Source organism: Talpa occidentalis, unplaced genomic scaffold (genome assembly GCF_014898055.3).
Source record: "Talpa occidentalis isolate TD23 unplaced genomic scaffold, MPIMG_talOcc4v2.1 talOcc4.7, whole genome shotgun sequence".
In the NCBI taxonomy this organism is placed as follows: Eukaryota; Metazoa; Chordata; class Mammalia; order Eulipotyphla; family Talpidae; genus Talpa; species Talpa occidentalis.
In genome coordinates, this window is record NW_023605083.1 from 33457406 (window position 1) to 33480276 (window position 22871).

The 22871-nt window shown below is 40.4% G+C and overlaps 1 protein-coding gene across 2 annotated transcripts in view; it reads left to right on the forward strand.

The window, feature by feature from the left end:
• TEK (TEK receptor tyrosine kinase) overlaps nucleotides 1-22871 on the forward strand; it is a 105946-nt gene that overhangs the window by 64505 nt on the left and 18570 nt on the right. For both annotated transcript variants that reach the window (XM_054689624.1, XM_054689625.1), the window contains 7 exons: nucleotides 924-1075; nucleotides 2667-2811; nucleotides 7846-8007; nucleotides 9759-9893; nucleotides 13536-13826; nucleotides 18288-18587; nucleotides 21721-21872. In XM_054689624.1, the coding sequence (XP_054545599.1) occupies nucleotides 924-1075; nucleotides 2667-2811; nucleotides 7846-8007; nucleotides 9759-9893; nucleotides 13536-13826; nucleotides 18288-18587; nucleotides 21721-21872 (1337 nt within the window). The remainder of the gene's footprint in view (nucleotides 1-923; nucleotides 1076-2666; nucleotides 2812-7845; nucleotides 8008-9758; nucleotides 9894-13535; nucleotides 13827-18287; nucleotides 18588-21720; nucleotides 21873-22871) is intronic.

The window sequence follows — 22871 nt, forward strand, 5'->3', positions numbered from 1 at the left end:
TCCTGCTTTATGCCCTTTGCTTGGTTCATTCTAGGCCTAAGAATTAGGCTATCAATCCAAAATATCAATATTGATGTGCCTCCCTTAATCCCACCTGCCCCCTCCACTGGTAAGAAATAACATGTAAGTACAGCTCCTCTTGGGTGCTGGCATGTTTACTAAGTATTGGACTGTTCTCAACACTGTCTCACATTTAATTACAAATAATCTCAGGTTTTCTAAGACCCTACAGTTCAGAATAGAATAGATTCTTTAATCTCTACTATGTGGATATTAAGCAAGGAATCCCTGATACCTTTGTTGACACCAGGACATTCTTCTTTAATACTAGTAGCAACAATTTTTTATTTGGCTGTTGAATAGAAATTCATTTGGGAAAATTATATTCCTGTCACTTCTTGAATAGAAATGTAAACATTTTAATCACCTGTCACTTACAGACTTCTCCATTGATAAGATATCTCATATCAAAACTGAGGATCTTATTGTTGATCATCAATAGTATTGGATTTTGCTGAGTAGAACAACTAGTGTGTCTATATATAGGTGTGTGTGTGTGTGTGTGTGTGTGTATTCTCTTAAAACGTAAGAGAGGAACTGAACAATAAATGAAGGGGAGATGTGGCAGTGACCATCTTTTCAATATTGAGACTGAAAGCTCCAGTCCACTGAGGCAGTACAGCATTACTGTGAAGTGTGAACTCTGGATTCATAGAGATCTGAGCTGAATCTGGGCTCTGAGCCTTGGTCTCCTTGTCTACATAATGGATGATAATAGCTCATAAGTTTATAATGTAAAGGTAAAACAGTGTATTTGCAAAGTTCTTGCCGAGTGCATGACTGGGTAAATTGCAGCTACCTGTGTTATGACTATTCCTACTGTGTTAAAGAGTAGAATACATAGTGCTGTTTCCTTCATTCAGGTGTGCAAAGGCAGACTCCAAAGATAGAAGATTTGCCAGATCATATAGAAGTCAACAGTGGTAAATTTAATCCTATCTGCAAAGCGTCTGGCATGCCACTACCTGCTAATGAAGAAATGACCCTGGTGAAACCAGATGGAACGGTGCTCCATGTAAGAATTATTTGCAATCTGCCCCCATTACAGCATTAATGCTTTTACTATAGTAATCAACCTGCTAAGGACTGCATTCCACTCGTGGCTTGCATCCTTCTATGCTAGGGTATTACTCGCTTTGACAAAATGCCATATTCCTGGGGAGGCAAAGCAGACTTCCTGCAGACTTACTGGTCCCCCTACAGTCTTCATGACCAGCCCCTTCAGTGCCAGGTTGGAAATCTGCCACAGTGAGACTGAATGAAGTTGAGTGCCAAGAATGACACTCATCCTGCAGAACTGTCCAGTTCTCTGTGCTAAGAAGTACATGTTAGCCTGTGCAAAGCTCTGCCCTGACAATATCCCCCTGGCTCTGCCCCCTTATATTAGGGAGAATGAGGCGGGCCATGAAGGGGTGCTGTGACCGTAAATCAGCATAAGATTTTTGTGCTAGCTCCCAGGTATATGGGACATGAAACTGGTCAACTGCTATCAACCTCTTTGCAGCAGCAATTAGCAGAGGGCAGAAGAGGAGAATTTAACACAACTAATTTTAGTATACATAGAACTGTTTCCACACTTTTAATAGGATGAACTCTTGAGGTCTGAATACATTCCTTGGGTCCTCATCCCTCTTCACTTTGAGTCATTGCTGGTGTTCACCATCGGTTGGGGCGCAATCACAGCGAATCTTTGCTAGAACTAAACTATCTTTGAAGTATGTTTCCCTTCTCTCTCCCAACAATCCCAAATGCAGCAATGACAGCCCCCCAAAAGTACTCTGTCACAAGTGATTCTCAGGAAGTTGATGTATTTTCTTATCTAAAATATTCGAAATAGTTATCTTACTTTTCTCTCAAAGATGGCCAAAATCAACTTGACCAGAAGGCTGATCCAAGTGACCTCTTGGGGGAAGGATATGTAGAATATGCCATTATGGACACCCACACATCAGATGTTCTTGATGCCACTAAAACAACCCATTAGGTCCTAGAAGTCAATGAACAGTTTCCAAAATCTTGTTAGCCTTTTCATGAGTTAATGGAAGTAACAGCTACCACACAGTGAGGGCTGACTGGACTATATACAATATCTTACTTAATAGTACCTGTCCTCTTTTTGCAAAAGTGGAAACTGGCTGACTGAAGTTAAGTAACTAAGAAATTGGTCAAAAGTGGCAGCACCAGTTTGTGAACAGAGGTGCAAGAGTCTTCAGAGCTCTGGTTTTTTCCACAGCACCACACTTGACAGCCCCTCAAACACTTTTGGAAGCCATTTTGTCTTCCCATTCAGCCATGAGACTGAAGAGGAACAAATGTTATCAGATGCCATTAAAAAGGAATTAGACTCCTTGCTTGTAAGTGTTTATTCCACACTCCAAAACACACAAACACAACAGCAGGATCTGTGAGGGCGTCAATCCAATATAAACTTTCAGGGCTACTACAATAGCTTTGGAAATAAGCCAATGATTATGCTAGTATTGCATTTAGCTTCTTAATCTCTCCTAGAAAACTTCTCATTAAACAATGAGATGGGGTCAGTGTTATAGACCTTTGTGTTTATGCCTCTAGAAGTTATTTTTTGTGTGTGCACTTGCCCTTTCCAGCCGAAAGACTTTAACCACACAGGTCAACTCTCAGTGGCCATATTCACCATCCACCGGATACTGCCCCCTGACTCAGGAATCTGGGTCTGCAGTGTGAACACAGTGGCTGGAATGGTGGAAAAGCCTTTCAACATTTCAGTAAAAGGTAAGATCCATTTTCCAAAGGAAAAAAGCTTATATCTTTGATGGCTATGTTTTTGTATTGCTGGATGTTGCTCCTATACAGAAATACTATCTGATCACTGAAATACCTTTTGGCTGTTTTCCAGAATGCTAAAATAAACAAATGCATGAAAATGGAACGGAGAAATTAAGGCTATGACTTTTGAATTCATACAGTCCTGGGTTTGATTTTTGTGCCTAACGGCTAGAAACGTTTCTCGTGGCACTGAGCAAATTAATTTAAATTCTCTGGGCCTTTATTTGTAAATGAGCTCTACTTACTACCTTTCAAGATTATTGTTAACATTTATGAAATTATAATACATTTGGAATTGTGTCTGGCACAACATGACTATTAGTATGTATATTCCACAGGTTGTTTAGCCTCATCATAATTTGACTTCCTATTATCAGAGAAAATAATTTGGAGAAATTTTCCTTTGAATATTGCTAAGCATGAAGCCCAGGCTATACTGTATAATTAATATGAATGGGTTTTCACATATTCAGGGTTGTGAATAATTTTCCAGCTCTGAAGTAGTATTTCAAAATTTAAGTGGATATGGCATGAAAGAAAGTAGAAGTAAATCCAAGTTAGCTTGGCTGATGTACATAAATACAACAAGGAATTTTAAATTTGAAAGGTACTTAGAAGCTCATTTAGAGAAAACACCAAACAGGTCTCTGGCATATATTCCAGGAAAGATAGTGAGCTAAGTGGTTCACACACATCATCTAATTTAATATTGTATGAATCATGTGTTATAGATATTGTTATCCCCACTTTACCAGTCAGGACACAGCTTCAGCAGGCTGAGCTAACTTGTGTAAGGCAGCATAGCTGGTAAGCAGAAATCTTAGCTTTGAACCCAAGATTGGTGAGTCCACACCCTGTACCATCTCTTGTAGACTACTGAGCTTTCTGAGTCTCTTGTGTTGCAGATGAGGAAGCAAGCTATCTGAAGTTGATTTGTATTTTACCCACCTCATTACTTAATTGGGAATGTTTTGGTGATCCCAGATGTAATTTCTAGAAATGAAATTGATGTAGACACTCAGAACGTAATTTTTTAAACACCAGTAGCATACTCTCATAACTTTGGATTTTCTGCCCTGAGAATCCATGTAAATCCATCACAGAATCTTTAATATTTTTTATTTTCCTGGAAAAATGGCCAACTCTTTTATTCTGAGAAAATTCACATGCACATGATCAAAACAATTTAATTTTGCATGTTTGGGGAAGAAAGGAAATAATATGCAGCAAAGACAAAATATCTTTTTAGGCTCCTTGGAATTTTTGCTACCCATGGAAAAGAAATAATAAGTAAAAAAACAAACCATGTTGGTAAGATTGAGGAGAGTCATGGTTTCTAATTTTTTTTTTAAGATTTATTTATTTATACAAGCACTGGGTACAGTCAGAAGCGTGGGAGGGTAAGCGGATTCATCAGAGTCAGAGTGGGGAACAGAACAGGCAAACTGACTGAAATATACTGCTGAGGAGAGCAGGGAGAGGTCTGTGCACCATGTGGGACCCTTGCCGGAGGCCAGGGATTGAACTGGCGCTGCAGAGGCTGCAGGCAGCTTCGCAGCCCAGTGCTCTACCGCTGCGCCACCGAGGAGGCCCTCTAATTTTATGTTTTAATGAAATACACAGCACACAGCCTCAATGCATAGTAGCATCTCTAGTTCTTAGCTATTGATGCCTCCTCATTGTTATGTTGACTAATATCCATGAAGTGGAACTAACCATCAGGTAAAGTAACGAGTCTTTAATCATAGTATTAAAAAAAATCAGATACTAAATTCTACTACCAGAATATAAACTGGTGCAACCACTATGGAAAACTGGCCATATAGACTAAAGCTAAACGTATATCTCCCTGTGACCTATCAATTCTATTCCTAGGTATATGCTCAAAAGAAATGAGAGAAATGAGTGCATATGTTCAAAAAGATATTTCCAAGAATGTTTACAGCATTTGTAGCCCCAAACTGAAATAAACCCAAATATCCATCAACCTTTCATGTGATAAGTTATGATACATTTATGATACAATTATGATACATTTCTATTCAGTAGCTTGTTGGGTTGCTGTAGTGAAGTACCACAGACTGGGTGCCTTCAACAACAGAAACTTACTCTGCAGTTCTGGAGGTTGGATGTCCCAGATGAAGGTGTTGGCAGGGTTGGTTTCTTCTGACCCTTGCTCCCTAGCGAGTGGATGGTGTTCTCCTGTCTTCACGTGGCCTGCCCACTGTCTGTATGTCCTAACTTAATCTTCTTATAAGGACATCAGTCATGTTGGACTATGAACCATCCTCATGACCTCATTTTCTCTTAAACACCTCTTTCAAGATCCTATCTCCAAATTCAATTGCATTGTGAAGTGTACTGGAAGTAAAGACTTCAACATGTGAACTGGTGAAGGATAGACACAATTCAGCCCAAACCTCACACAATAGAATACTAAGCACCATCTTGAAAAAGGGAATTGGTTCCTACAACAATATGAATGAATCACACAGATAATAATAAGCAAAAGAAAGCACATACTTTATGAATCTATTTCTATAAAGAATAGGTAAAGCTAATCTATAGTGACAAAAGTCAGGATAGTAACTCCCTTTTGACTGAGAAGGTATACAGAGGTACCTTCTGGGCACTGGAGAGATGTTCTCTCAGTGTGGATGGTGGTTACATGGGTATGTGTATAGGTGAAGTTCCTTGAGTTAAATATACTTAAGAATTTATACTTTATAGTATGTGTATGTATATGTGTGTATATATATAAAAGAATGTGCGATAAAAAGAATGATAAATTACTAAGAGGAAGATTTTGGAACATTTTTATAGGATACTGGCTTTAATGACTATACTAAAATATGTTATTTGATGATTTAAACAAACAGGTGGTCTTATTTGATCATGGCTTGGTGAATAAATTCGTTCATAGCAGTGCCCTCTTCAGAAAATGACCAAAGTAAAATGTGTATCCAGTTAACTTACCCAGTTCGATCCTGGAATTGTCTCCAGTCAGAGAATACTGCTTGATGACCAACTTTATTATCCTGACCTTGGATGGCTACTCCTAAATGTTCAGTCAGTCAATAAGATTTACTGAAGCCCTGTTTTGTTCAGACCCTTGTTTAGGCACTGGGAATGCTGGTGTAGGCTGGAGGAGTGACTTTAATTTTTTAAAGATTTATTTATTTGTACAAGAAATGGGGTACAGGCCAAAGGTGCGGGAGGGTGAGAGAATTCACCAGAGACAGAACGGGGAGCAGAATAGGAAGATGGACCAAAAACACTGCTGAGAGGAGCAATGGGCGAGAGAGGAGAGGTCTGCCATGCCATGTGGGTATCTCCCTGGCTGGCCAGGAATTGAACCTGTGCTGCAGAGGCTGCAGACAGCTTCATAGTGTTGTGCTGAACCCACTGTACCATTGGGGAGGCCCAAGTGAGGCCCCATTTTAAATGGGGGTAGTGAGGAATCCCTGAGAAGATAATATTTAGGCAAAGGTTTGAAGGTAATTTCTAAAGATGGTGAGTCAGAATGAGACAGAGAAAAAGTGGCTACTGAGCACTGTAATATTCCCCCAAATCTGAAACATCCTGCATTTTATAATATATACTCTTTGGGAGGGAAAAAAGAAAACCACAACAGTTATGCATTTCTAAGAAGGTCAGGCCAATGGAGCTTTGGTAATCACTGGACATTCATTCGGTTGACAAACATTTTTCAGAACCTGACAAACCTACATGGCCTTTACCCTAGTAGATCTTAGAATATAGTACAATGTTTTACAACCTTTTCTTTATCGTTATTATCCAATTAATGAACACTTAGAAATTTTACTCCAGGAATCTCCTCCCATCACCATAAAATGTCAGTGTCACAGATGTAATATATGCCTGTTTAGGTACTGTGGCTCTTTGGAAAGTCATAAACCATTGTACTTGCTAAGAATTTTTTTTATCCCCAAAGAACCAATTCTCACACTTTTACAGTATATTTCCTCTTATTGAGAACACATGGTCTTTGAGATGGGGAGATTTTTTGGAATTATCCAGGTGATTTCACTCTCATCACATCTGCTTAACGACAGGGAATCTTTCCTGGCTGTAGTCAGAAAGTGATAACACAACGGAACAAGGTCAGAGAGGAAGGGGTCATGAGCCAAGGAATGCAGGTGGTTTCTAGCAAATGGAAAGAACAAGGAAACAGATTCTCCCCTAGAGCCTTCAGAAAGGACACAGCCCTGCTGACACCTTGATCTAAACCCAGAGAGACCATGTCTGACTTTTGACTTTTAGAACTATATGATAATAAAAGTGCATTGTTTGAAACTGAGAGAGACTAAGGGGAGCTGAGGGGGTACAGAGAGATAATAAATATATAGTTTAGTAGGAAAACATATCAAATAATCACATAGTATCATAAAGCATAATAAACTCTGAAAATACAACAGGGAAAAAAATGTAAGTCCAGTGAAAGTGTTTGTGACACAAGCCTAATCGAGTTTCTGATGTAGCCTCTGTGCGGAAGTCACATCAGCTGAATGAATGATGGGTAGAATGAAACAGAATAGTGGGAATTAATCATTTCTCACAGGAGAACATCTATACAGATGCCACGACAAAGCTGCTTGGTGCATCTTTAGTTGGATGAACTGAGATGAGGTCAGTGGGACTGAGGATTGTCCAAGACTTGGCAGTTCATGATTTAAATCTTAGCTTTTATTAGATTTATAAGTGGGATAGCATTCCATTGTAAGGTCGAGCAGAGGAGTGCTCCTATTTTAAGAAAGCATTTGACTATAAATAATGGGTTGGAGGGACTGGAGCAAAGTAAGGTGATCACAGTGCAGGTGATTGATTACATTGAATCTGAGCTGAGAGCTTTCCAGGAGGGCTTTATTGGAAATGTAAAGGCACCCACCCCTACCCCAACTGACAACAATGATAAATCCCAAAGTCTAAGACTAATCTTATTGCTGATGTTTTATTTAGTTCTTCCAAAGCCCCTGAATGCCCCAAATGTGATCAACACCGGACATAACTTTGCTGTCATCAACATCAGCTCTGAGCCTTACTTTGGGGATGGACCAATCAAATCCAAGAAGCTTCTATACAAACCTGTTAAACATCACGAGGCTTGGCGGCATATTCAAGGTAAGGTTTGAATAGGAAAGGCTCCAGCTGAAGATGTGGCACTAGGAAGTAAATATTCCCCAAAACCAGAAATCCCTTCCCTGTCATAACCCTCTGCCCCAAGGTAGTAGGAGAATATTACGTTGCAAAGAATCCAGGAGAGAGTGTGGCCCTCTGAGTTCTAGGGCTAACTTTCTGCAAGTGGTGGTGTATTATGGGATGTGGAACAGGCCACCATCAAGAGTTACTATCGATATCTGTATTTCCTTTCCAGGCTTCTCTGGATTGCCAATTTTTTTTTTTAGTTACTCTATCTTACTTAGTCATGGTGAAAAATACTTAAGTATAAATATGGTCATTGGAAAAACCAGGGTTTCTGGAAAGACAGGGACTCTGTTTAGCTCCTAAGGATGATTGTTGCCGTTCTAATGATTGTGTTTTTTTTTTTTTTTTCCTTTTTACGTTGGGTCTTACCCTGCTCTGCAGGCTCCTAAACCACAGAGATTTTGAGAGGAATTTGGAGTAACTGACTGTAGCAGACAGGCAGGGTAGTGGGGGCTGAGGGAATCTAGCCAAAAAGAGCTGCGAGCCCCTTCTCCCAACTTCCTGAAAAACAAACAATATAACAAAATGTGATAAAGTATCAAAACTCTATGAAAACAGTCTCACTTATTTAAAAACACAAATTACATTTCTGTTTGTTGCATGGTGTTGTCAATTGACCCTACTGCTTGGAATATGCCATCTAGTCCAGAGAACTGCCACTAAGGAGGCTGTAAGTGATCTGCATCCCTACACCACTACTTAGCCTCACAATGCCTGTGATGTCCTGAAAAGGGTCCTCTACTCACCTCACGTTGATAATTGAGGAGGTTATGAAAAAAAAAGAACTGTGAGGTTTGGGCTAATAAAACTAGCTGACCTGGGTACACAGAGTAAAGTCATGATATTAGTACTGAGCTTTTCACATTCTGTTGTAGATGCAACCAAAATTCAGCGTCCCAGAAATGTAAGACTGATTTACTAGATTGCTGCTTCAACATTAATAGCTAGGCCTTGTGGAGAAAGCAGCTGCTTTTCTTTTTCCATAGAGTGGTAAAAACCTAATGTCTTTTTCTACAAGCGAACACCCACAAAGTGGTCTTCTAAGAACACTTAAAACAGTCCAGATTTTTTCGGTACCGACTGGAAACTTACCCTAAGGCAGGGGGAAAAAAAATCTGCCTTCACAATATCCATGGAGAAACAGAGGCTGGCTAAAGCAAATAGCTAAGATTAAAAAAAAAAAAAATACACCATTTGTTTATGGAATCTATTTTCAAATACTTCAGGACCCTTCTTTTGTGATACAACCATTCTTCTTGTCATTATCAGCAAACCTCCAAAGAGCTGTTTTATCAAAGTTTGATTGCTCTCAATTATTTAATATTCTGATTGAGCCCCTCCCCCATACATCGGATTGCTATTCCACATCATGGAGGATGGGTGCAGTCTCACTCTAAAATGAAAAGCCACGAGCTCTTCTAGAGCCGAAATGTGTGACTCGGACACTTCTATGAATGTCCACATCATGACCTACACACTTCCTCTAAAAAGCCATATTTTCCTTATATTAGGAACAGCAAGGCCCTGAAGATGAATTGCTTCTCTGTTTCACTTAGACATTGTACTTTTAAAAACCAAACATTAGTTAGTTCACATCACAATAACAACATTCCAGTGTAAAGAATGTAAAAGAATGCCAACTGAAGTTTCCTGGACTTTCTCCTCAGTGACAAATGAGATCGTTACGCTCAACTACTTGGAACCTCGAACAGAGTACGAGCTCTGCGTGCAGCTGGTGCGGCGTGGACAGGGCGGGGAAGGACATCCTGGACCTGTGAGACAGTTCACAACAGCTTCTGTCGGTCAGTGGAAGCAAACAGCGTTTATTCACGAGCTGGGTGGGGGTGGAGAGGAAGGGAGAGAGGAAGGAAGACCAGGAAGGGTGGTGGTGGGTGAGTGTGGGTGGGTGGGTGGGGATAGAGGTGGAAGGAGTTTGCTTTTCAATGGGTGGGAAAGTGACAGGAAGGCTAACAACTTTGAGCCAAACCATGCCTTTATTTGGGCTGCACTCCTGGTCTATCTCCCTGGGGGAGGGTGTCTGCAGCCATCCATGGGGACAGAGAAGGAAGCAGATGAACCTTCAGGAAGGCAGGGACATCCCTGAGGAGTTGGGATTTACTTAGTAGCAACTGTGCTGAGCTTTGGCTCTGGTGTTTCACCACCAGCTTCCTGTTTCCATCGAAAGGACCTGGGCCAGGTTCTTGCTGCCTATCTCCTTCAGAAATTCCAGTTTATTTATTCTTAAAAATAATTTCTAATTTTTCAAAGTCATTCATGCACATAGTTAAAACATCAAATGGAATGAAACGCTTTTATCTAAAGAATAGTGGTCCCGTGGTCCACCGCTTCACCTCCGGCTTGCTGCCTATAGGCACTTAGTTCCTTACACTGTTTCTCATAACCTCCGTGTCTCTAAGTCACTGGTTCTCAAATATTAGTGTCACCTGGAGAGCTTGTTAAGACAGATTTCCAGGGCCCACTCTGAGTTTCTGATTCAATAGGTTTTGGGGGGTGAGGGGCTCAAAAATTTGCATTTCTAAAAATTTCCAAGTGATGTTTGATGCTGCTAGTCCTGGATGCACATTTCTGATAATATGTCAGCGGTGTTTCTTGATAGGTCACTGGGAACACTTGTTTATCGGCCTGCTAAGGTGTGAACTTCGAAGTCCTTGCATTGGAGAAGTTTCTCTGATGCTTATGTGGGTTGCACCTTTTTGCTGCCCAGCCAGCCATTGCGCAGCATAGGAGCAGTCCATTGACAAAGTTCTCTTTTCCACTGTTCATTGTGTATATCTACTCTGGCCTCTGTCCTGCTCACAGCTTCATAGTTACCAGTGCACCTATGTTTAATTCATGTTACCTTGGAGGGCAAGAATGATCATCTTCCCCATTGTATTGATTGAACAATAGAGTGTCAGAGAATTAATAATTTGCCTTTGTCATATGTCTTATGCATCACCATCTTTAATTTTTAGGCTTAATATTCTTTTGTTTCTCCTATTATCATCGTTGTTGTTGTTGTTATTAATGTGAGAGCCCAAAGGTCCCATTTCCTTATCCTAACTGGTAACATTTCCAGTTAAGTCCATTTACTGAAAGCCAGAGGCTATGGAATTATTGAGAAAGAAGGAAGCACATCTAGCTCTCCTAACAGAGGTGCCCCTTCCATGCCACCCTCCTACTTTTCCTCTGACCACCAGCATCTTGAAAGAACCAAGTAGGACTCAAGAGCTACTCTGGCATTTGCAGAAGCATTGCACAAGTAAGAAACGGCTTCTTAGGAACCCAGCAGCTTGCGAATACAGAAAATAATGCCAGAAGGTGTATGTAAGTTACAGGATAAAGGCATCACCGTGATTATGATCACAGGGGCCCTGATATTTCATCAGGTTGCTGCTAAAAGGCAAATGGTAGTTAATCTTCTCTCAGCTCAGTGCTGATGAAGCAAAAGGGGAAGGTCATAATCTGACTCAGGATGGAAAGTATTTATGGAACAGAACATGAAACACTTCTGAGACCCACACTGTACTGTCTTGAGTCCTCAGAATATGTTCCAGCCAGGATGTATTTGGAGGTCTTTTGGAATATTTCAAAGTAGTTCTCAGGGGCAGTGGGAAGGGAATTCTTGAAGGTTCTTCTTTTCCCATCATTGGAAATTTGCTGATGTTTGTTTTTAATTCATCTGGAAATTGCACTATTTAAACGTGTGTTGATTGAGTAGTGGAGGCCAGGAGGGGAAGGAAAGGAACACATTCTGAGCTCATGACAGAGAGAAGGTTATAGGGAGGAGAGAAAGGGAGGAAGAGGCGAAATGACCTTTGATGGCCTTCCTCCTCTGTACCAGGCACGGTCTTGGAAGATTAACAGGTGAGCTGCTCACCACCACCCTGTTCTGCTTTCTCATTGTAAATCTGCCTAACCACTCTACTGGCTGATTTTGGGACTTAAAAGTTAGAAATGAGTGAAAGGAGTTACTATCCCCTCAATTTGCAAAGGTCCTAGTGAAAGAACAAATAAGACTAAGCAAATGGAAAGACCTGCTTGTTAGTTGAAGAGCAGCTGGCAGGCGAGTCACTCTTCCTGTAGATGGATACAGACCTTTTATCAGTGGTTCTCAACTTAAAAAGGTTATCTCCCCCTGTGGAGTTTTCTTAGGGATCCTAAAAAACTATTGTTCTAATGTTTTCTCTGCCATGAAGTTTTAATACCATGATTTGTGATTGTGTGTGTGTGTGTGTGTGTATGTGTATACCCTCTCTCTTCTACATTCAGTTACTCCCATAGCATAGATTCTTTTTTTTTTTACATTTTTTTTAATTTATTTTTTTTTATAGAGGCATGTTTTTATTTATTTATTTGTTTGTTTGTTTGTTTTGTTTATACAAGCACTGGGTACAGTCAGAAGCGCGGGAGGGTGAGAGAATTCACCAGAGCCAGAGCGGGGAGCAGAGCAGGCAGAAGGACCAAAGAACACTGCTGAGGGGAGCAGCGGGCGGCAGGAGAGGTCTGCGCGCCATGTGGGACCCTCCTCTGGTGGCCGGGGAGCAGCCGGGGGTCGAACTGGTGCTGCAGAGGCCGTGGGCAGCTTCGCAACCCAGCGCTCAACCACTGCGCCACTGGGGAGGCCCCATAGCATAGATTCTTGTGGCTAAAATTCTGCAGCTAGTATGTAGCCATAGTCCATACCGTTATGTGATCGGAGCAGGACTGGGCCTGGCCCTCCCTCCACAGCTGTTATGATATCTGAAATTCTCCTTGCTACAGAGAAATAAACCCTGAAATTTCTTTCCAATGGACTGCTCAAATCATAACAGAAACACTGAACAATAACTCACAATCTCACAACTTTGGCAAATTCACTGTTTTCATTTTTATCTGTTTCCTTCCTCTCTCTCGCCAACTGTAGACATTACTTTTACCAGATGGCGGTCAGAGTTTCTTCTGCTGTATTGTAAATATTTTGAATGGGTTTCCAGATTTTTTCCAATTATCTATTTTAATCCATATCAGAATTATTCAAACATTCTTTATTTTGAGCATGCAGGTTTCCTTCTAGTTGTTGCTGTTGTCAACAGTGTAATGAGCTTGTTCATGCACATAGTTTTTCCTCTTCCCTGGGTTTGCTTCTGCAGGATAAATGCCTGGTAGCCATATTAAAAAGGTCAAAGTATATGGTCATTTCTAGGTTTCTTGAAAAATTTTCCCAAGTTGTTATCTAAAGGGGTTGATTTCCTCTATCACAGTCACTCAAACTGCAAATTAAAATTACCTTAAATGTTATTCTGATACGGAAATATGTTACATGGCAGCTCACGTGTATTTCTTTGATAGCTAGTGAAGTTGTATATTACTCTAGAAGCCAAGCTTATTCTCTAAAGCTGCCTTCTGGCGATGTTGTTACTTTCATCTTCTGTAAAAGGATGATCTTTTCTGGTTTCTCCTAGGTCTTCCTCCTCCAAGAGGTCTCAGTCTCTTACCAAAAAGTCAGACCACTCTAAATTTGACCTGGCAACCAATACCTCCAAACTCTTCTAAAGAGGACTTTTATGTTGAAGTAGAGAGGAGGTCTGTGCAAATGAATAGTGATCAGCAGAATATTAAAGTGCCAGGCAACTTGACTTCAGTGCTACTTAACAATTTACACCCCCGGGAGCAGTATGTAGTCCGAGCCAGAGTCAACACCAACGCCCAAGGGGAATGGAGTGAAGATGTCACAGCCTGGACCCTTAGTGACAGTAAGTATAAGTAACGTGGGCTGCCCCAGCCTTGCTTGAATGACATTTGGACTCTGCCATTTGGCCTTAGCTGCCATCACTTCAAGACTGTTATTTAAGAAATGATAAAAGGCATCTGGTTGTGAGTAGAAGTTGATAGTGTCAGACGCACACACCAAATTGTTTTAATAACCTGCAATATAGAAGAAAGCTCCCTGTATTGGAATTTGCAACAATTCAGACCCCTTTCCTAGAGATGGAGATATTTAAAGAGTAAATAAATAACATGAACAAGATTTATTAAGTAAATTAATAATATGAATTAGTTTTTCTAGGGCTTGTGCATTATCAGTACTGTTGGATATCTATACCCACAGATGGTGATAAATTACAAATGGCCTTTTCTAATCTTAAAAGCATGTAATTTTGCTTGGAAAAAAATCCTCATAACAGACAATTCTTAGAGTTACAATATATATTGGAAAGAAGTAAAATCACTTCTTCAAACTATTCTGAAGTTCAGACTTTCTTTACTTCAGATTGATCGTTTAAAATTGTTCAAAACTTCTTGGATTTCTTCAGTTTTGAAAGCGATTTTCATCACAGAGTAGGTTTCATGCTGATTCCCTGTGTTTAGGGCCCTTAGGAACACTAGCTATTTCTTGGTCACACCAGTTAACACTTTTGTCAGGATCATGGGGTATGAGCCTCCAAAATGTGTGCTGCCCTTTGCAGCTGGCTTCAATTTTCTCAGTCAGAGTTGTAGACACTGGCTTAGTGCTGGGTAGTCTTTTCTTACTGATTTGGAAAAATTGTATAATTTGGATACTATTGTTGTTATATACATGGCAAATGCATTCTCCTATTTATTTTGTTTATAGTACATCATTTTTTTTCACCCTCCAGACAGTTTACATTTCAGTGTAATCAGACCTTTGTGATTTGTACTTTTTGTGTTTTGGAATTACTCCCTGCAACCAAGGTCATAAATACATTCTCTGTATTTTTTCCAGTAGTTATAGTATTTTGTTCTGAATGCGTAGGTCTTCAAGACATAGGGATGTTATTTGGGGTTCTGATATACACATTTTATTCTTTTTAACTTTAATCTTATTCATATACAGCAAACCAATAGTCCCAATGCCATCTAGTGACTCGTCATGCTTTCTGTGGCATATACCAAGTTCTCATAATTGGGTTTACATAATTTCCGGGCACTCTGTCCTCTTCCACTGATCTCTGTGTTTGTTCCCATACCAGTTCTAACTTGTTAAAATGGCTATAAGTTTATTAAATGTCTTGATAACTTCAGGATGAATATTTTTCTTTTCCAAAGTTGTCCAAATGTTCACTCACTGTTCTGTTTAACATTTATCCTCAGAATTAATACTCTCAAAATCACATGAGTATCAGACTTACAGAAGCAAATGAAAAGCAGGTAGTAGTCACTGTAGAGTAGACTCATCTTGGGAGGTTGTATGAAACATAGTGGGGGTGGAGGTGATGTTGGAGGTGATGATAGAGATGCTGAGACTGGCAGGGTAGGAGCTGGTCTCCACAGAGTGAGGAAGTGGGTCAAGGAGGATGAGAATGAGAAATTTCAGTCTTAAGTGATATGTTTGTTGCTATATTATATTGTCACTGGCTGATCATGATATAGGTTGTTCTGAAGTAGAATTAATGCTCCTAGTTAGAAATTTTATGTTGATGCCCAATCTAATAATTATACCTGGTAAGTGTAAAGACTACAATGAATTATATTTGGCTCCAAGCATATGTAAAATATATATATATATATATGTGTACAATTTGTTCTGCATGTGTATTTGTAGAGTAGCTCCTTGTGACACTTAGGATGATTTTTACGAGGAAAGTAGAGTAGTAATTATCATATTTAACAGATGAAAAATTTCAGATGCAAGGAAGGATAAGCAACTTAACCAAAATTATGAAGCTAGTAAATTGTGGGGTGAGGGCTATAATTTACCTTTAGATTCTGTTGCATTTATTTTTGCCAGACAATGCCATCCGCTTTCTCTTCGGATGGACAGCAAAATGCTCAAAGTAGTTCTTGAATAAATTCCTTCTGCAGTCACAGCCCACTCCTAAATTGCTTATCAGAAGAGCATTTCCTAAAGTGTCTTAGAATCTACTTTGCAGTCACCTGGGGAATCTGCTAACATGTAGATTATTAGTCTTGGACTCACAAAATCTAAATCAGTGATCCATCAAACTAGCCCAAAGGGTGACCTTTCGGCCATAAATCAATAAATTTGTATATGTAAATTCAAGATGTTTAGTTGGCACCAAAATTGTGTTCATTATTCTAGCAAGTGTTTTATGAGGCACTGCTTCCTTTTGTGACATTCCTAGGATACCACATGATTTTATATTTTCATAAAGATATACCAAAAAAGTCTAGTATTTAATGCAGAGGAAGTTAAGGCATGACATTAATTATGATTCTCGATTATTAACCACTTCTTAGACACAGAAAATCAAAATCAGATAGGTAAGATTCAAAATCTAATATTTAATTCTGATAAACTGCCAGTTACCTAAAGAGAATGATGTGGGGTGTCAACATCATGAAAGAAAAAATTAGAATAAAACTGCATCTTTGAACTTAAATTAGAAAGAAGGCACTTTAAGACATTTCTCAAAAAAAGACACTTTTTTTTTCCTGAAGATTTATTTATTTTATCCATACATACAAGAACCGGGGTACAGGCCAGATTTGCGGGAGGGTGAGAGGACTCACCAGAGACTTGGGGAGGGGGAACAGAACAGGCACACTGACGAAATACACTGCTGAGGGGAGCAGTGGGCGCAACAGGAGAGGTCTGCCGTGCCATGTGAGACACTTGCCAGTCGGCCAGGATCTAACCTGTGCCGCAGAGGCTGCGGACAGCTTCACAGCACTGCGCTCAACCGCCTGCACCACCAGGGGAGGCCCCACACAAAAAAGACACTTTTCTAAGGTTTTCTATGGTTCCAATTTGCATTTAAGTAGTAACCATGTTTGTTTTCAACCCAAAGAGCTTGTACTCAAATATACAGAGAACCCGCTGAAAAAAAATTAAGTGTAATACACAAACATATTTTAACTTATAGCACTTTTTTTATTATTAAGGTAATTCTGGTTTACAACACTATTTGTTTTAGACATACAGGCTCACACTTCAAATGTGTGTTACCCACTACCAAAACACCAACAACCCTTGACCACAATTCATCGGAAGCCCCCACCCTTTCCTGCCAGTCTCCCTCCCCTACTGATAACCTCCGGTCTGTTGTCAGAATCCAAAGGTTTGCTTGTTTGTTTTTTTTCTGTTTCTTTACTATGTTCTTTTATATTCTGCATTTGAGTGAAATCATTCGGTATTTGTTTTTTTTCCTTTCAACTTATTCACTTAGCACAGTCCCCTCCAGTTCCACCCAGGTTTTCACAAATGGCAAGATTCTAGAAGTAAAGCAGTAACTTTCCTGTGGAAAGACAGTGGTATGTGGAATGGAAAGGCTTGGGGCTACTGCTTGCTTACTGGGACTAGTACAAACCTTCATTTTTGATATGTTTTCTCATCTCTAAAATTTGTATAAAATTGAACTCTATACCTGCCTGTGTGATGATGAGACTCAAGAGAGCCTACATATGGAAGCACCTTGTAAACAACCTCAAAAATGTAGGATACAGTTGATATTAAAAGCAAGACCTGGAATTTTTCTTTTCCTTGGGTCAATTAGTTTTAGGCTTTATGGAGACAATAACTTCTCTTTCAGCCTGTATGCTTTATCAGAAGGGAGCTTGAGTAAGAGTAAAGGAGAATTGCACAAATCTCCTCTGCTTTGGCAAACCTCAAAGCATTTTCTCTCACCCTGTCTATACCCCTGAGAGTAATGTGGTCTTTCTTTTCCCTAGGCTCTTATAGCACTTTGTCTACTAGTGCTTAACATATTTTCTTATGTATACACTCACTTGCTGCTACTCCATAAAGCATTCAGGGTAAGGATGAACCACATAGGGTAAGACTATGGGCTATGGATCTGACTATCTCCTATACTCAATCGTATAGGTAATATTTCTATACTAACCATTTCTGGGCCTCAGTGGTAAGACTGTTTTATAGTAAGATTGTTATCAAGAGGAAATGAGTTATAGTCTGGAAGGGCCTATGTAAATGTCAACTCTAATCTTTTTCTGTAGTTTCCAGCATCAAGAAGTGTGTAATATAGGCCATTATTGGAATAACAATTTGACTCCTTAATTTAGTATAAGGATGGCAAATATGTGATATAGGTACTGCTATTTTCCCATTTTATGCTGTAAGTATACATGGAGCCCGCTACCAGTTGATTGGAAATATCTACGTCAACTGAATTAACTATTCAGTTTACAGGTTGACATTATCTCTCTCTCAAAAGCATAACAGTGTAAGACATGATAGTATGTTACATGAAATATGTTTTTTTTTTAATTTCTAGTTCTCCCCCCTCAACCAGAAAACATCAAGATTTCCAACATCACAGACTCCTCAGCCGTAATCTCATGGACAATCTTGGATGGCTATTCTATTTCTTCTGTTATCATCCGTTACAAGGTTCAGGGCAAGAGTGAAGACCAGCACATCGATGTGAAGATCAAGAATGCCACCATCACCCAGTATCAGCTTAAGGGTCTTGAGCCCGAAACAGCTTATCAGGTGGACATTTTTGCAGAGAACAACATAGGGTCGAGCAACCCAACCTTTTCTCATGAACTGACAACTCTTTCCAAATCTCAAGGTTGGTAGAGTGACAGGAGTTTATTTCTTTTTTTTAATTTTAAAGATTTTTTTTTAATTTTAAAGATTTATTTATTTAGGCATACAAGAGCTAGGGTACAGGCCAAAGGTGTGGGGGGGGGGTGAAAGGATTCACCAGAGACAGAGTGGGGAACAGAACAGACAGATTGACCAAAGTACACTGCTGAGTGGAGCAGCGGGCGAGTCAGGAAAGGTCTGTTGTGCCATGTGGGTATCTCCCTGGCTGGAATCAAACTTGTGCTGCAGTGGCTGCGGATAGCTTCATAGGTTGTGTCTTAACCTTTGTACCATCAGGGAGGCCCTAAGTAGAATTATTTCTGGAGAGCATTAGAAAAACCTCACTGTCTTAAGATTTTTCCACATCTTTGTGTCTAGTGATATCATTCATTTGTCCTAATGGGATTCACTATCTCCAGATAAGTCCTTAAAATGAAATGCCCCTGCGAAGCCTCCCCTATTGATCCATGTTCTGTTTTTATAAATTAATTATTATTTATTTATTTTTAAAGATTTACTTATGCATACAAGAGCTGGGGTACAGGCCAGAGGTGTGGGGAGGGGGTGAGAGGATTCACCAGAGACAGGGTGGGGAACAGAACAGGCAGATTGACCAAAGCACACTGCTGAGGGGAGCAGCGGGCGAGTCAGGAGAGGTCTGCCTCGCCATGTGGGTAGCTCCCTGGCCGGCCACGGTATCAAACTCATGCTGCAGAGGCTGCAGATAGCTTCATAGGTTGCATCTTAACCCCTTGCGCCACCAGGGAGGCCCCTCATCCATGCTCTATTTTTAAACCTTAGACTAAATTACTCTAATAGCACTCCCCATCCAGCTATCAGAGCTCTGAGGAATATAAATTTGAGTCTGTGGGAAAAGAAAAATGTGGAATCAACTTAGTGGAGGTGGAGTAGTGTGGGTGCTTCGGTGGGAGGTTCCAAGAACTGCACTGTAGCCTTTGTCCAGACTAGCTTCTCTTTGAGCTTGTATGACACTCTGCTATTCTAATTTTCTTCTACTTTTTAGATTCAGATTATTATGTCTCCACATCTGCCACTCACCCCCAGATTATTATGTTTCCACATCTGCCACTCACCCCCAGAGACAGTCAGCTCTTTGACACAGATAGAGACCTGTCAGAGGGCCACACAACAAGCCCAGTGTTTGTGATGGATAACCCCTGTTGAGTGTTAGTGAACAAGGGCCTGGGGTGAGTGGGGCAGCCCTCCCTTTGAAGCCTGTCTGAAATGGCACTTGCTAGTCCTGCATACTGTGCAGCAGTCACTTTCAAGGTTATTTTGAAAGAAGGATATTAATAGGATAGAGTGATTTTTGCAAATTTATAATTTCTAGTAGAGTCCATTTTTACAAAAACATCTTATAGGATGAAAAACTTTTTGGTACTTGTGAGGGTTACCTAGGGCTAAAGAAATAAAATCACATAAGCTATGTTATCAGTGCTGATTCTTTGGAATATTTTTGAAATGTCCAAGGAGTGATGAGTTTGCCAATTATATAGTTTAATAAATGCTTATTTTTATAATTACTTGTGTTTTGGTAAAATGTATACATTTTAAATCCAAGGTATAGTAATAGTATACAAAAAAAAAACTAAAAAGCTAATATGTACCAGAACAATAACCCATATCATTCTATTCCAGACAGCTTTGTAACATTTGCAGAGAGGGAAAGATAAGTCATCATAAAAAGAATACTAATAACAAGATAGCATCTTGCTCTCTATATTGTTTGCCATAAAAAGAAATTGAAATTTGTTTTATTTGAATTTAAATAAGGGGAAAAATGGGAGGGATATACCATAGTCGTTAATAGGTTATTTTGAGGGCCTCCCCTCTGGTGCAGCGGTTGAGCGCTGGGTTGCAAAGCTGCCCGCAGCCTCTGCAGTGCTGGTTCCATCCCCGGCTGCTCCCTGGCCACCGAAGGAGGGTCCTGCATGGCGCGCAGACCTCTCCTGCCGCCCGCTGCTCCCCTCAGCAGTGTATTTCGTCAGTCTGCCTGTTCTGTTCCCTGCTCTGGCTCTGGTGAATTCTCTCACCCGCCCGCGCTTCTGACTGTACCCAGTGCTTGTATAAATAAATAAATAAATAAATCTTTAAAAAAAAAAAAAAAGGTTATTTTGACTAGAACTCTAAATTTAATGGTTCTTCTCTCCCTCCCACCTTTCTTTCCCTTTTTCGTAGGCATTGTCAGGTTCCCCCCATCGGTTCTTAAAGCTGAAAATAAAAACACCTTATGTATTCTTAGCGCTGAGCATCACAGAACTTTAAAGCTTCTCTAGATGGAGAAATTGTACAGGGAGGTTCAGTCACTTTCCCAAAGCCCTATGTCTAGTCAGTCATTCTTGTTGCGTCAGCAACACCGCACTGATCCAGAAGCAGGAGTCGTGGAGCAGGCTGGAGGATGCAGGATGCTGGATGCTCTCAAAGAGCAAGATCCTGGCCTTTTTATTGATAGGAGAACAAAAAGATAAAGGTAGGTCAAATTGGAAATAGGATTATGTTATTTAGGGCTTTAGGGAGGGTGAGTTCACTGATCAGGTAAATCATAATCCTGACCCCTGCCCATGGTTCCACTCTTACTAGCAAGGCGTTCCACTGATCAGTCTCTGGGAAGCAAAGAACATCAGTCAACACCCCTCCTCAGGTGTTTCCGGTCATACCTGGTGATGTATACTTGTTGTCCCAGGATGATCCAGGGATGATCCAGCATCCTGCTCTTGTTTAACTTGAAAGGAGCCTTGTAGGGTCTGGTTAGCAGACCCCACATTCTCACTGTGATTTGATAATGTTCCTGTGCTTGGGCATCCACTGAGAAGTAACAGATGAACAAGTGACAACGGAGGTTAGCATGCTGCCATTTAAAAAGCACTTTTGCATATTGCCAAAAAAAAAAAAAATAGATCTTACAGCAAGTCCCTGAGTCAGACTCCTCTACACTGAGTTTCAGAAAATAAATGAGTAGCCCAAGGTCACTTCACAATTAGGTCGCAGAGCCGGGGCTGCCAGTGCATTCCCATTATACTGTGACCTCTCCCACAAATGGGGTTGGCGTATCTCTACCTACCCTAACCCTGCTGCTTCTCCTGTGTCCTGCACAGCGCCTGGGGACCTTGGAGGCGGGAAGATGCTGCTTATAGCCATCCTCGGCTCGGCGGGAATGACCTGCCTGACGGTGTTGCTGGCCTTTCTGATCATGTTGCAATTGAAGAGGGCCAACATCCAAAGGAGAATGGCCCAGGCCTTCCAAAACGTGGGTAGTGTCTCATCTTCTTACTTGTAAAGCAAATGTTTTCCTTAGGCAAGTCTCACCTTTATTTTTCCCATCGTGACTATATAATTTCTTGTGTGAGCAAGAATAATGTTGAGAGTAAAAAGGTTCTTAATAAATATCAGGCAGCTGAGTCTAAAATGGAACTATTGCCCCACCAAGACAAGACCTATGGTCATCCTAGTCGTAAGTCACCAAGAGTAATCTTACAATATAAAGAATTGGACATTTTTGGTAAAGGAAGAAATGAGGGTAATCAGACATTGGTGAAATGGATAATGATGTATGCATTAAGCACATTTCCCCCCAGTTTCCTATTTCCAGTTTTCCTATCAATCCCGTGTGTGTGTGTTTGTGTGTGTGTTCCCGTCCATATTCTGCATGCACGTGTATCTCCCATTCCTATATACCTTTCTGTCTGTAGTCATAGTTCATATACTTAGCACTGTCTCATTCCTTCATCTACAAATTTTGGCCAGCAGCAAAAATGTATAAAATCATACTATCCCACTGGAGTCATTCTGCAGGTGTCCTACAGGCCACATTGCTCTAATTTATGATACAACTAATTTGTAAAGTTGATTTGTATCCAAATTTATCAATTCTGACATAAAATTTAAGTGCATTACATGTTTCAAATAAACTATATGTTCATGTACATGAGCCCCAAAGTTCCCCTCTGTATAGGACAAGGGGAACTTCATTATTGGACTGACTTGGTTCAGGCTATCAGTGGAGAGGCGGTTGGGAGTGCTAGAGCTCATCTTGACACCGGTGCTTTGTCATTAAGTGTCAGCAGTCACTTAAACTCAGGACAAAGGGAGACACTCTGTGGGGCTATGCTCTAAGTCTTAGTCATCCTGGGATCAGAGTCTGTTCCAGAGTGGGTTTGAGAGATTAGAAGCTTTAGGACAAGCAGGAGAGAGTGAGTGTGAGCCAAGAATAGACGATGCTAGGAAAGTTCCTGCTCAGGTGTGTGCT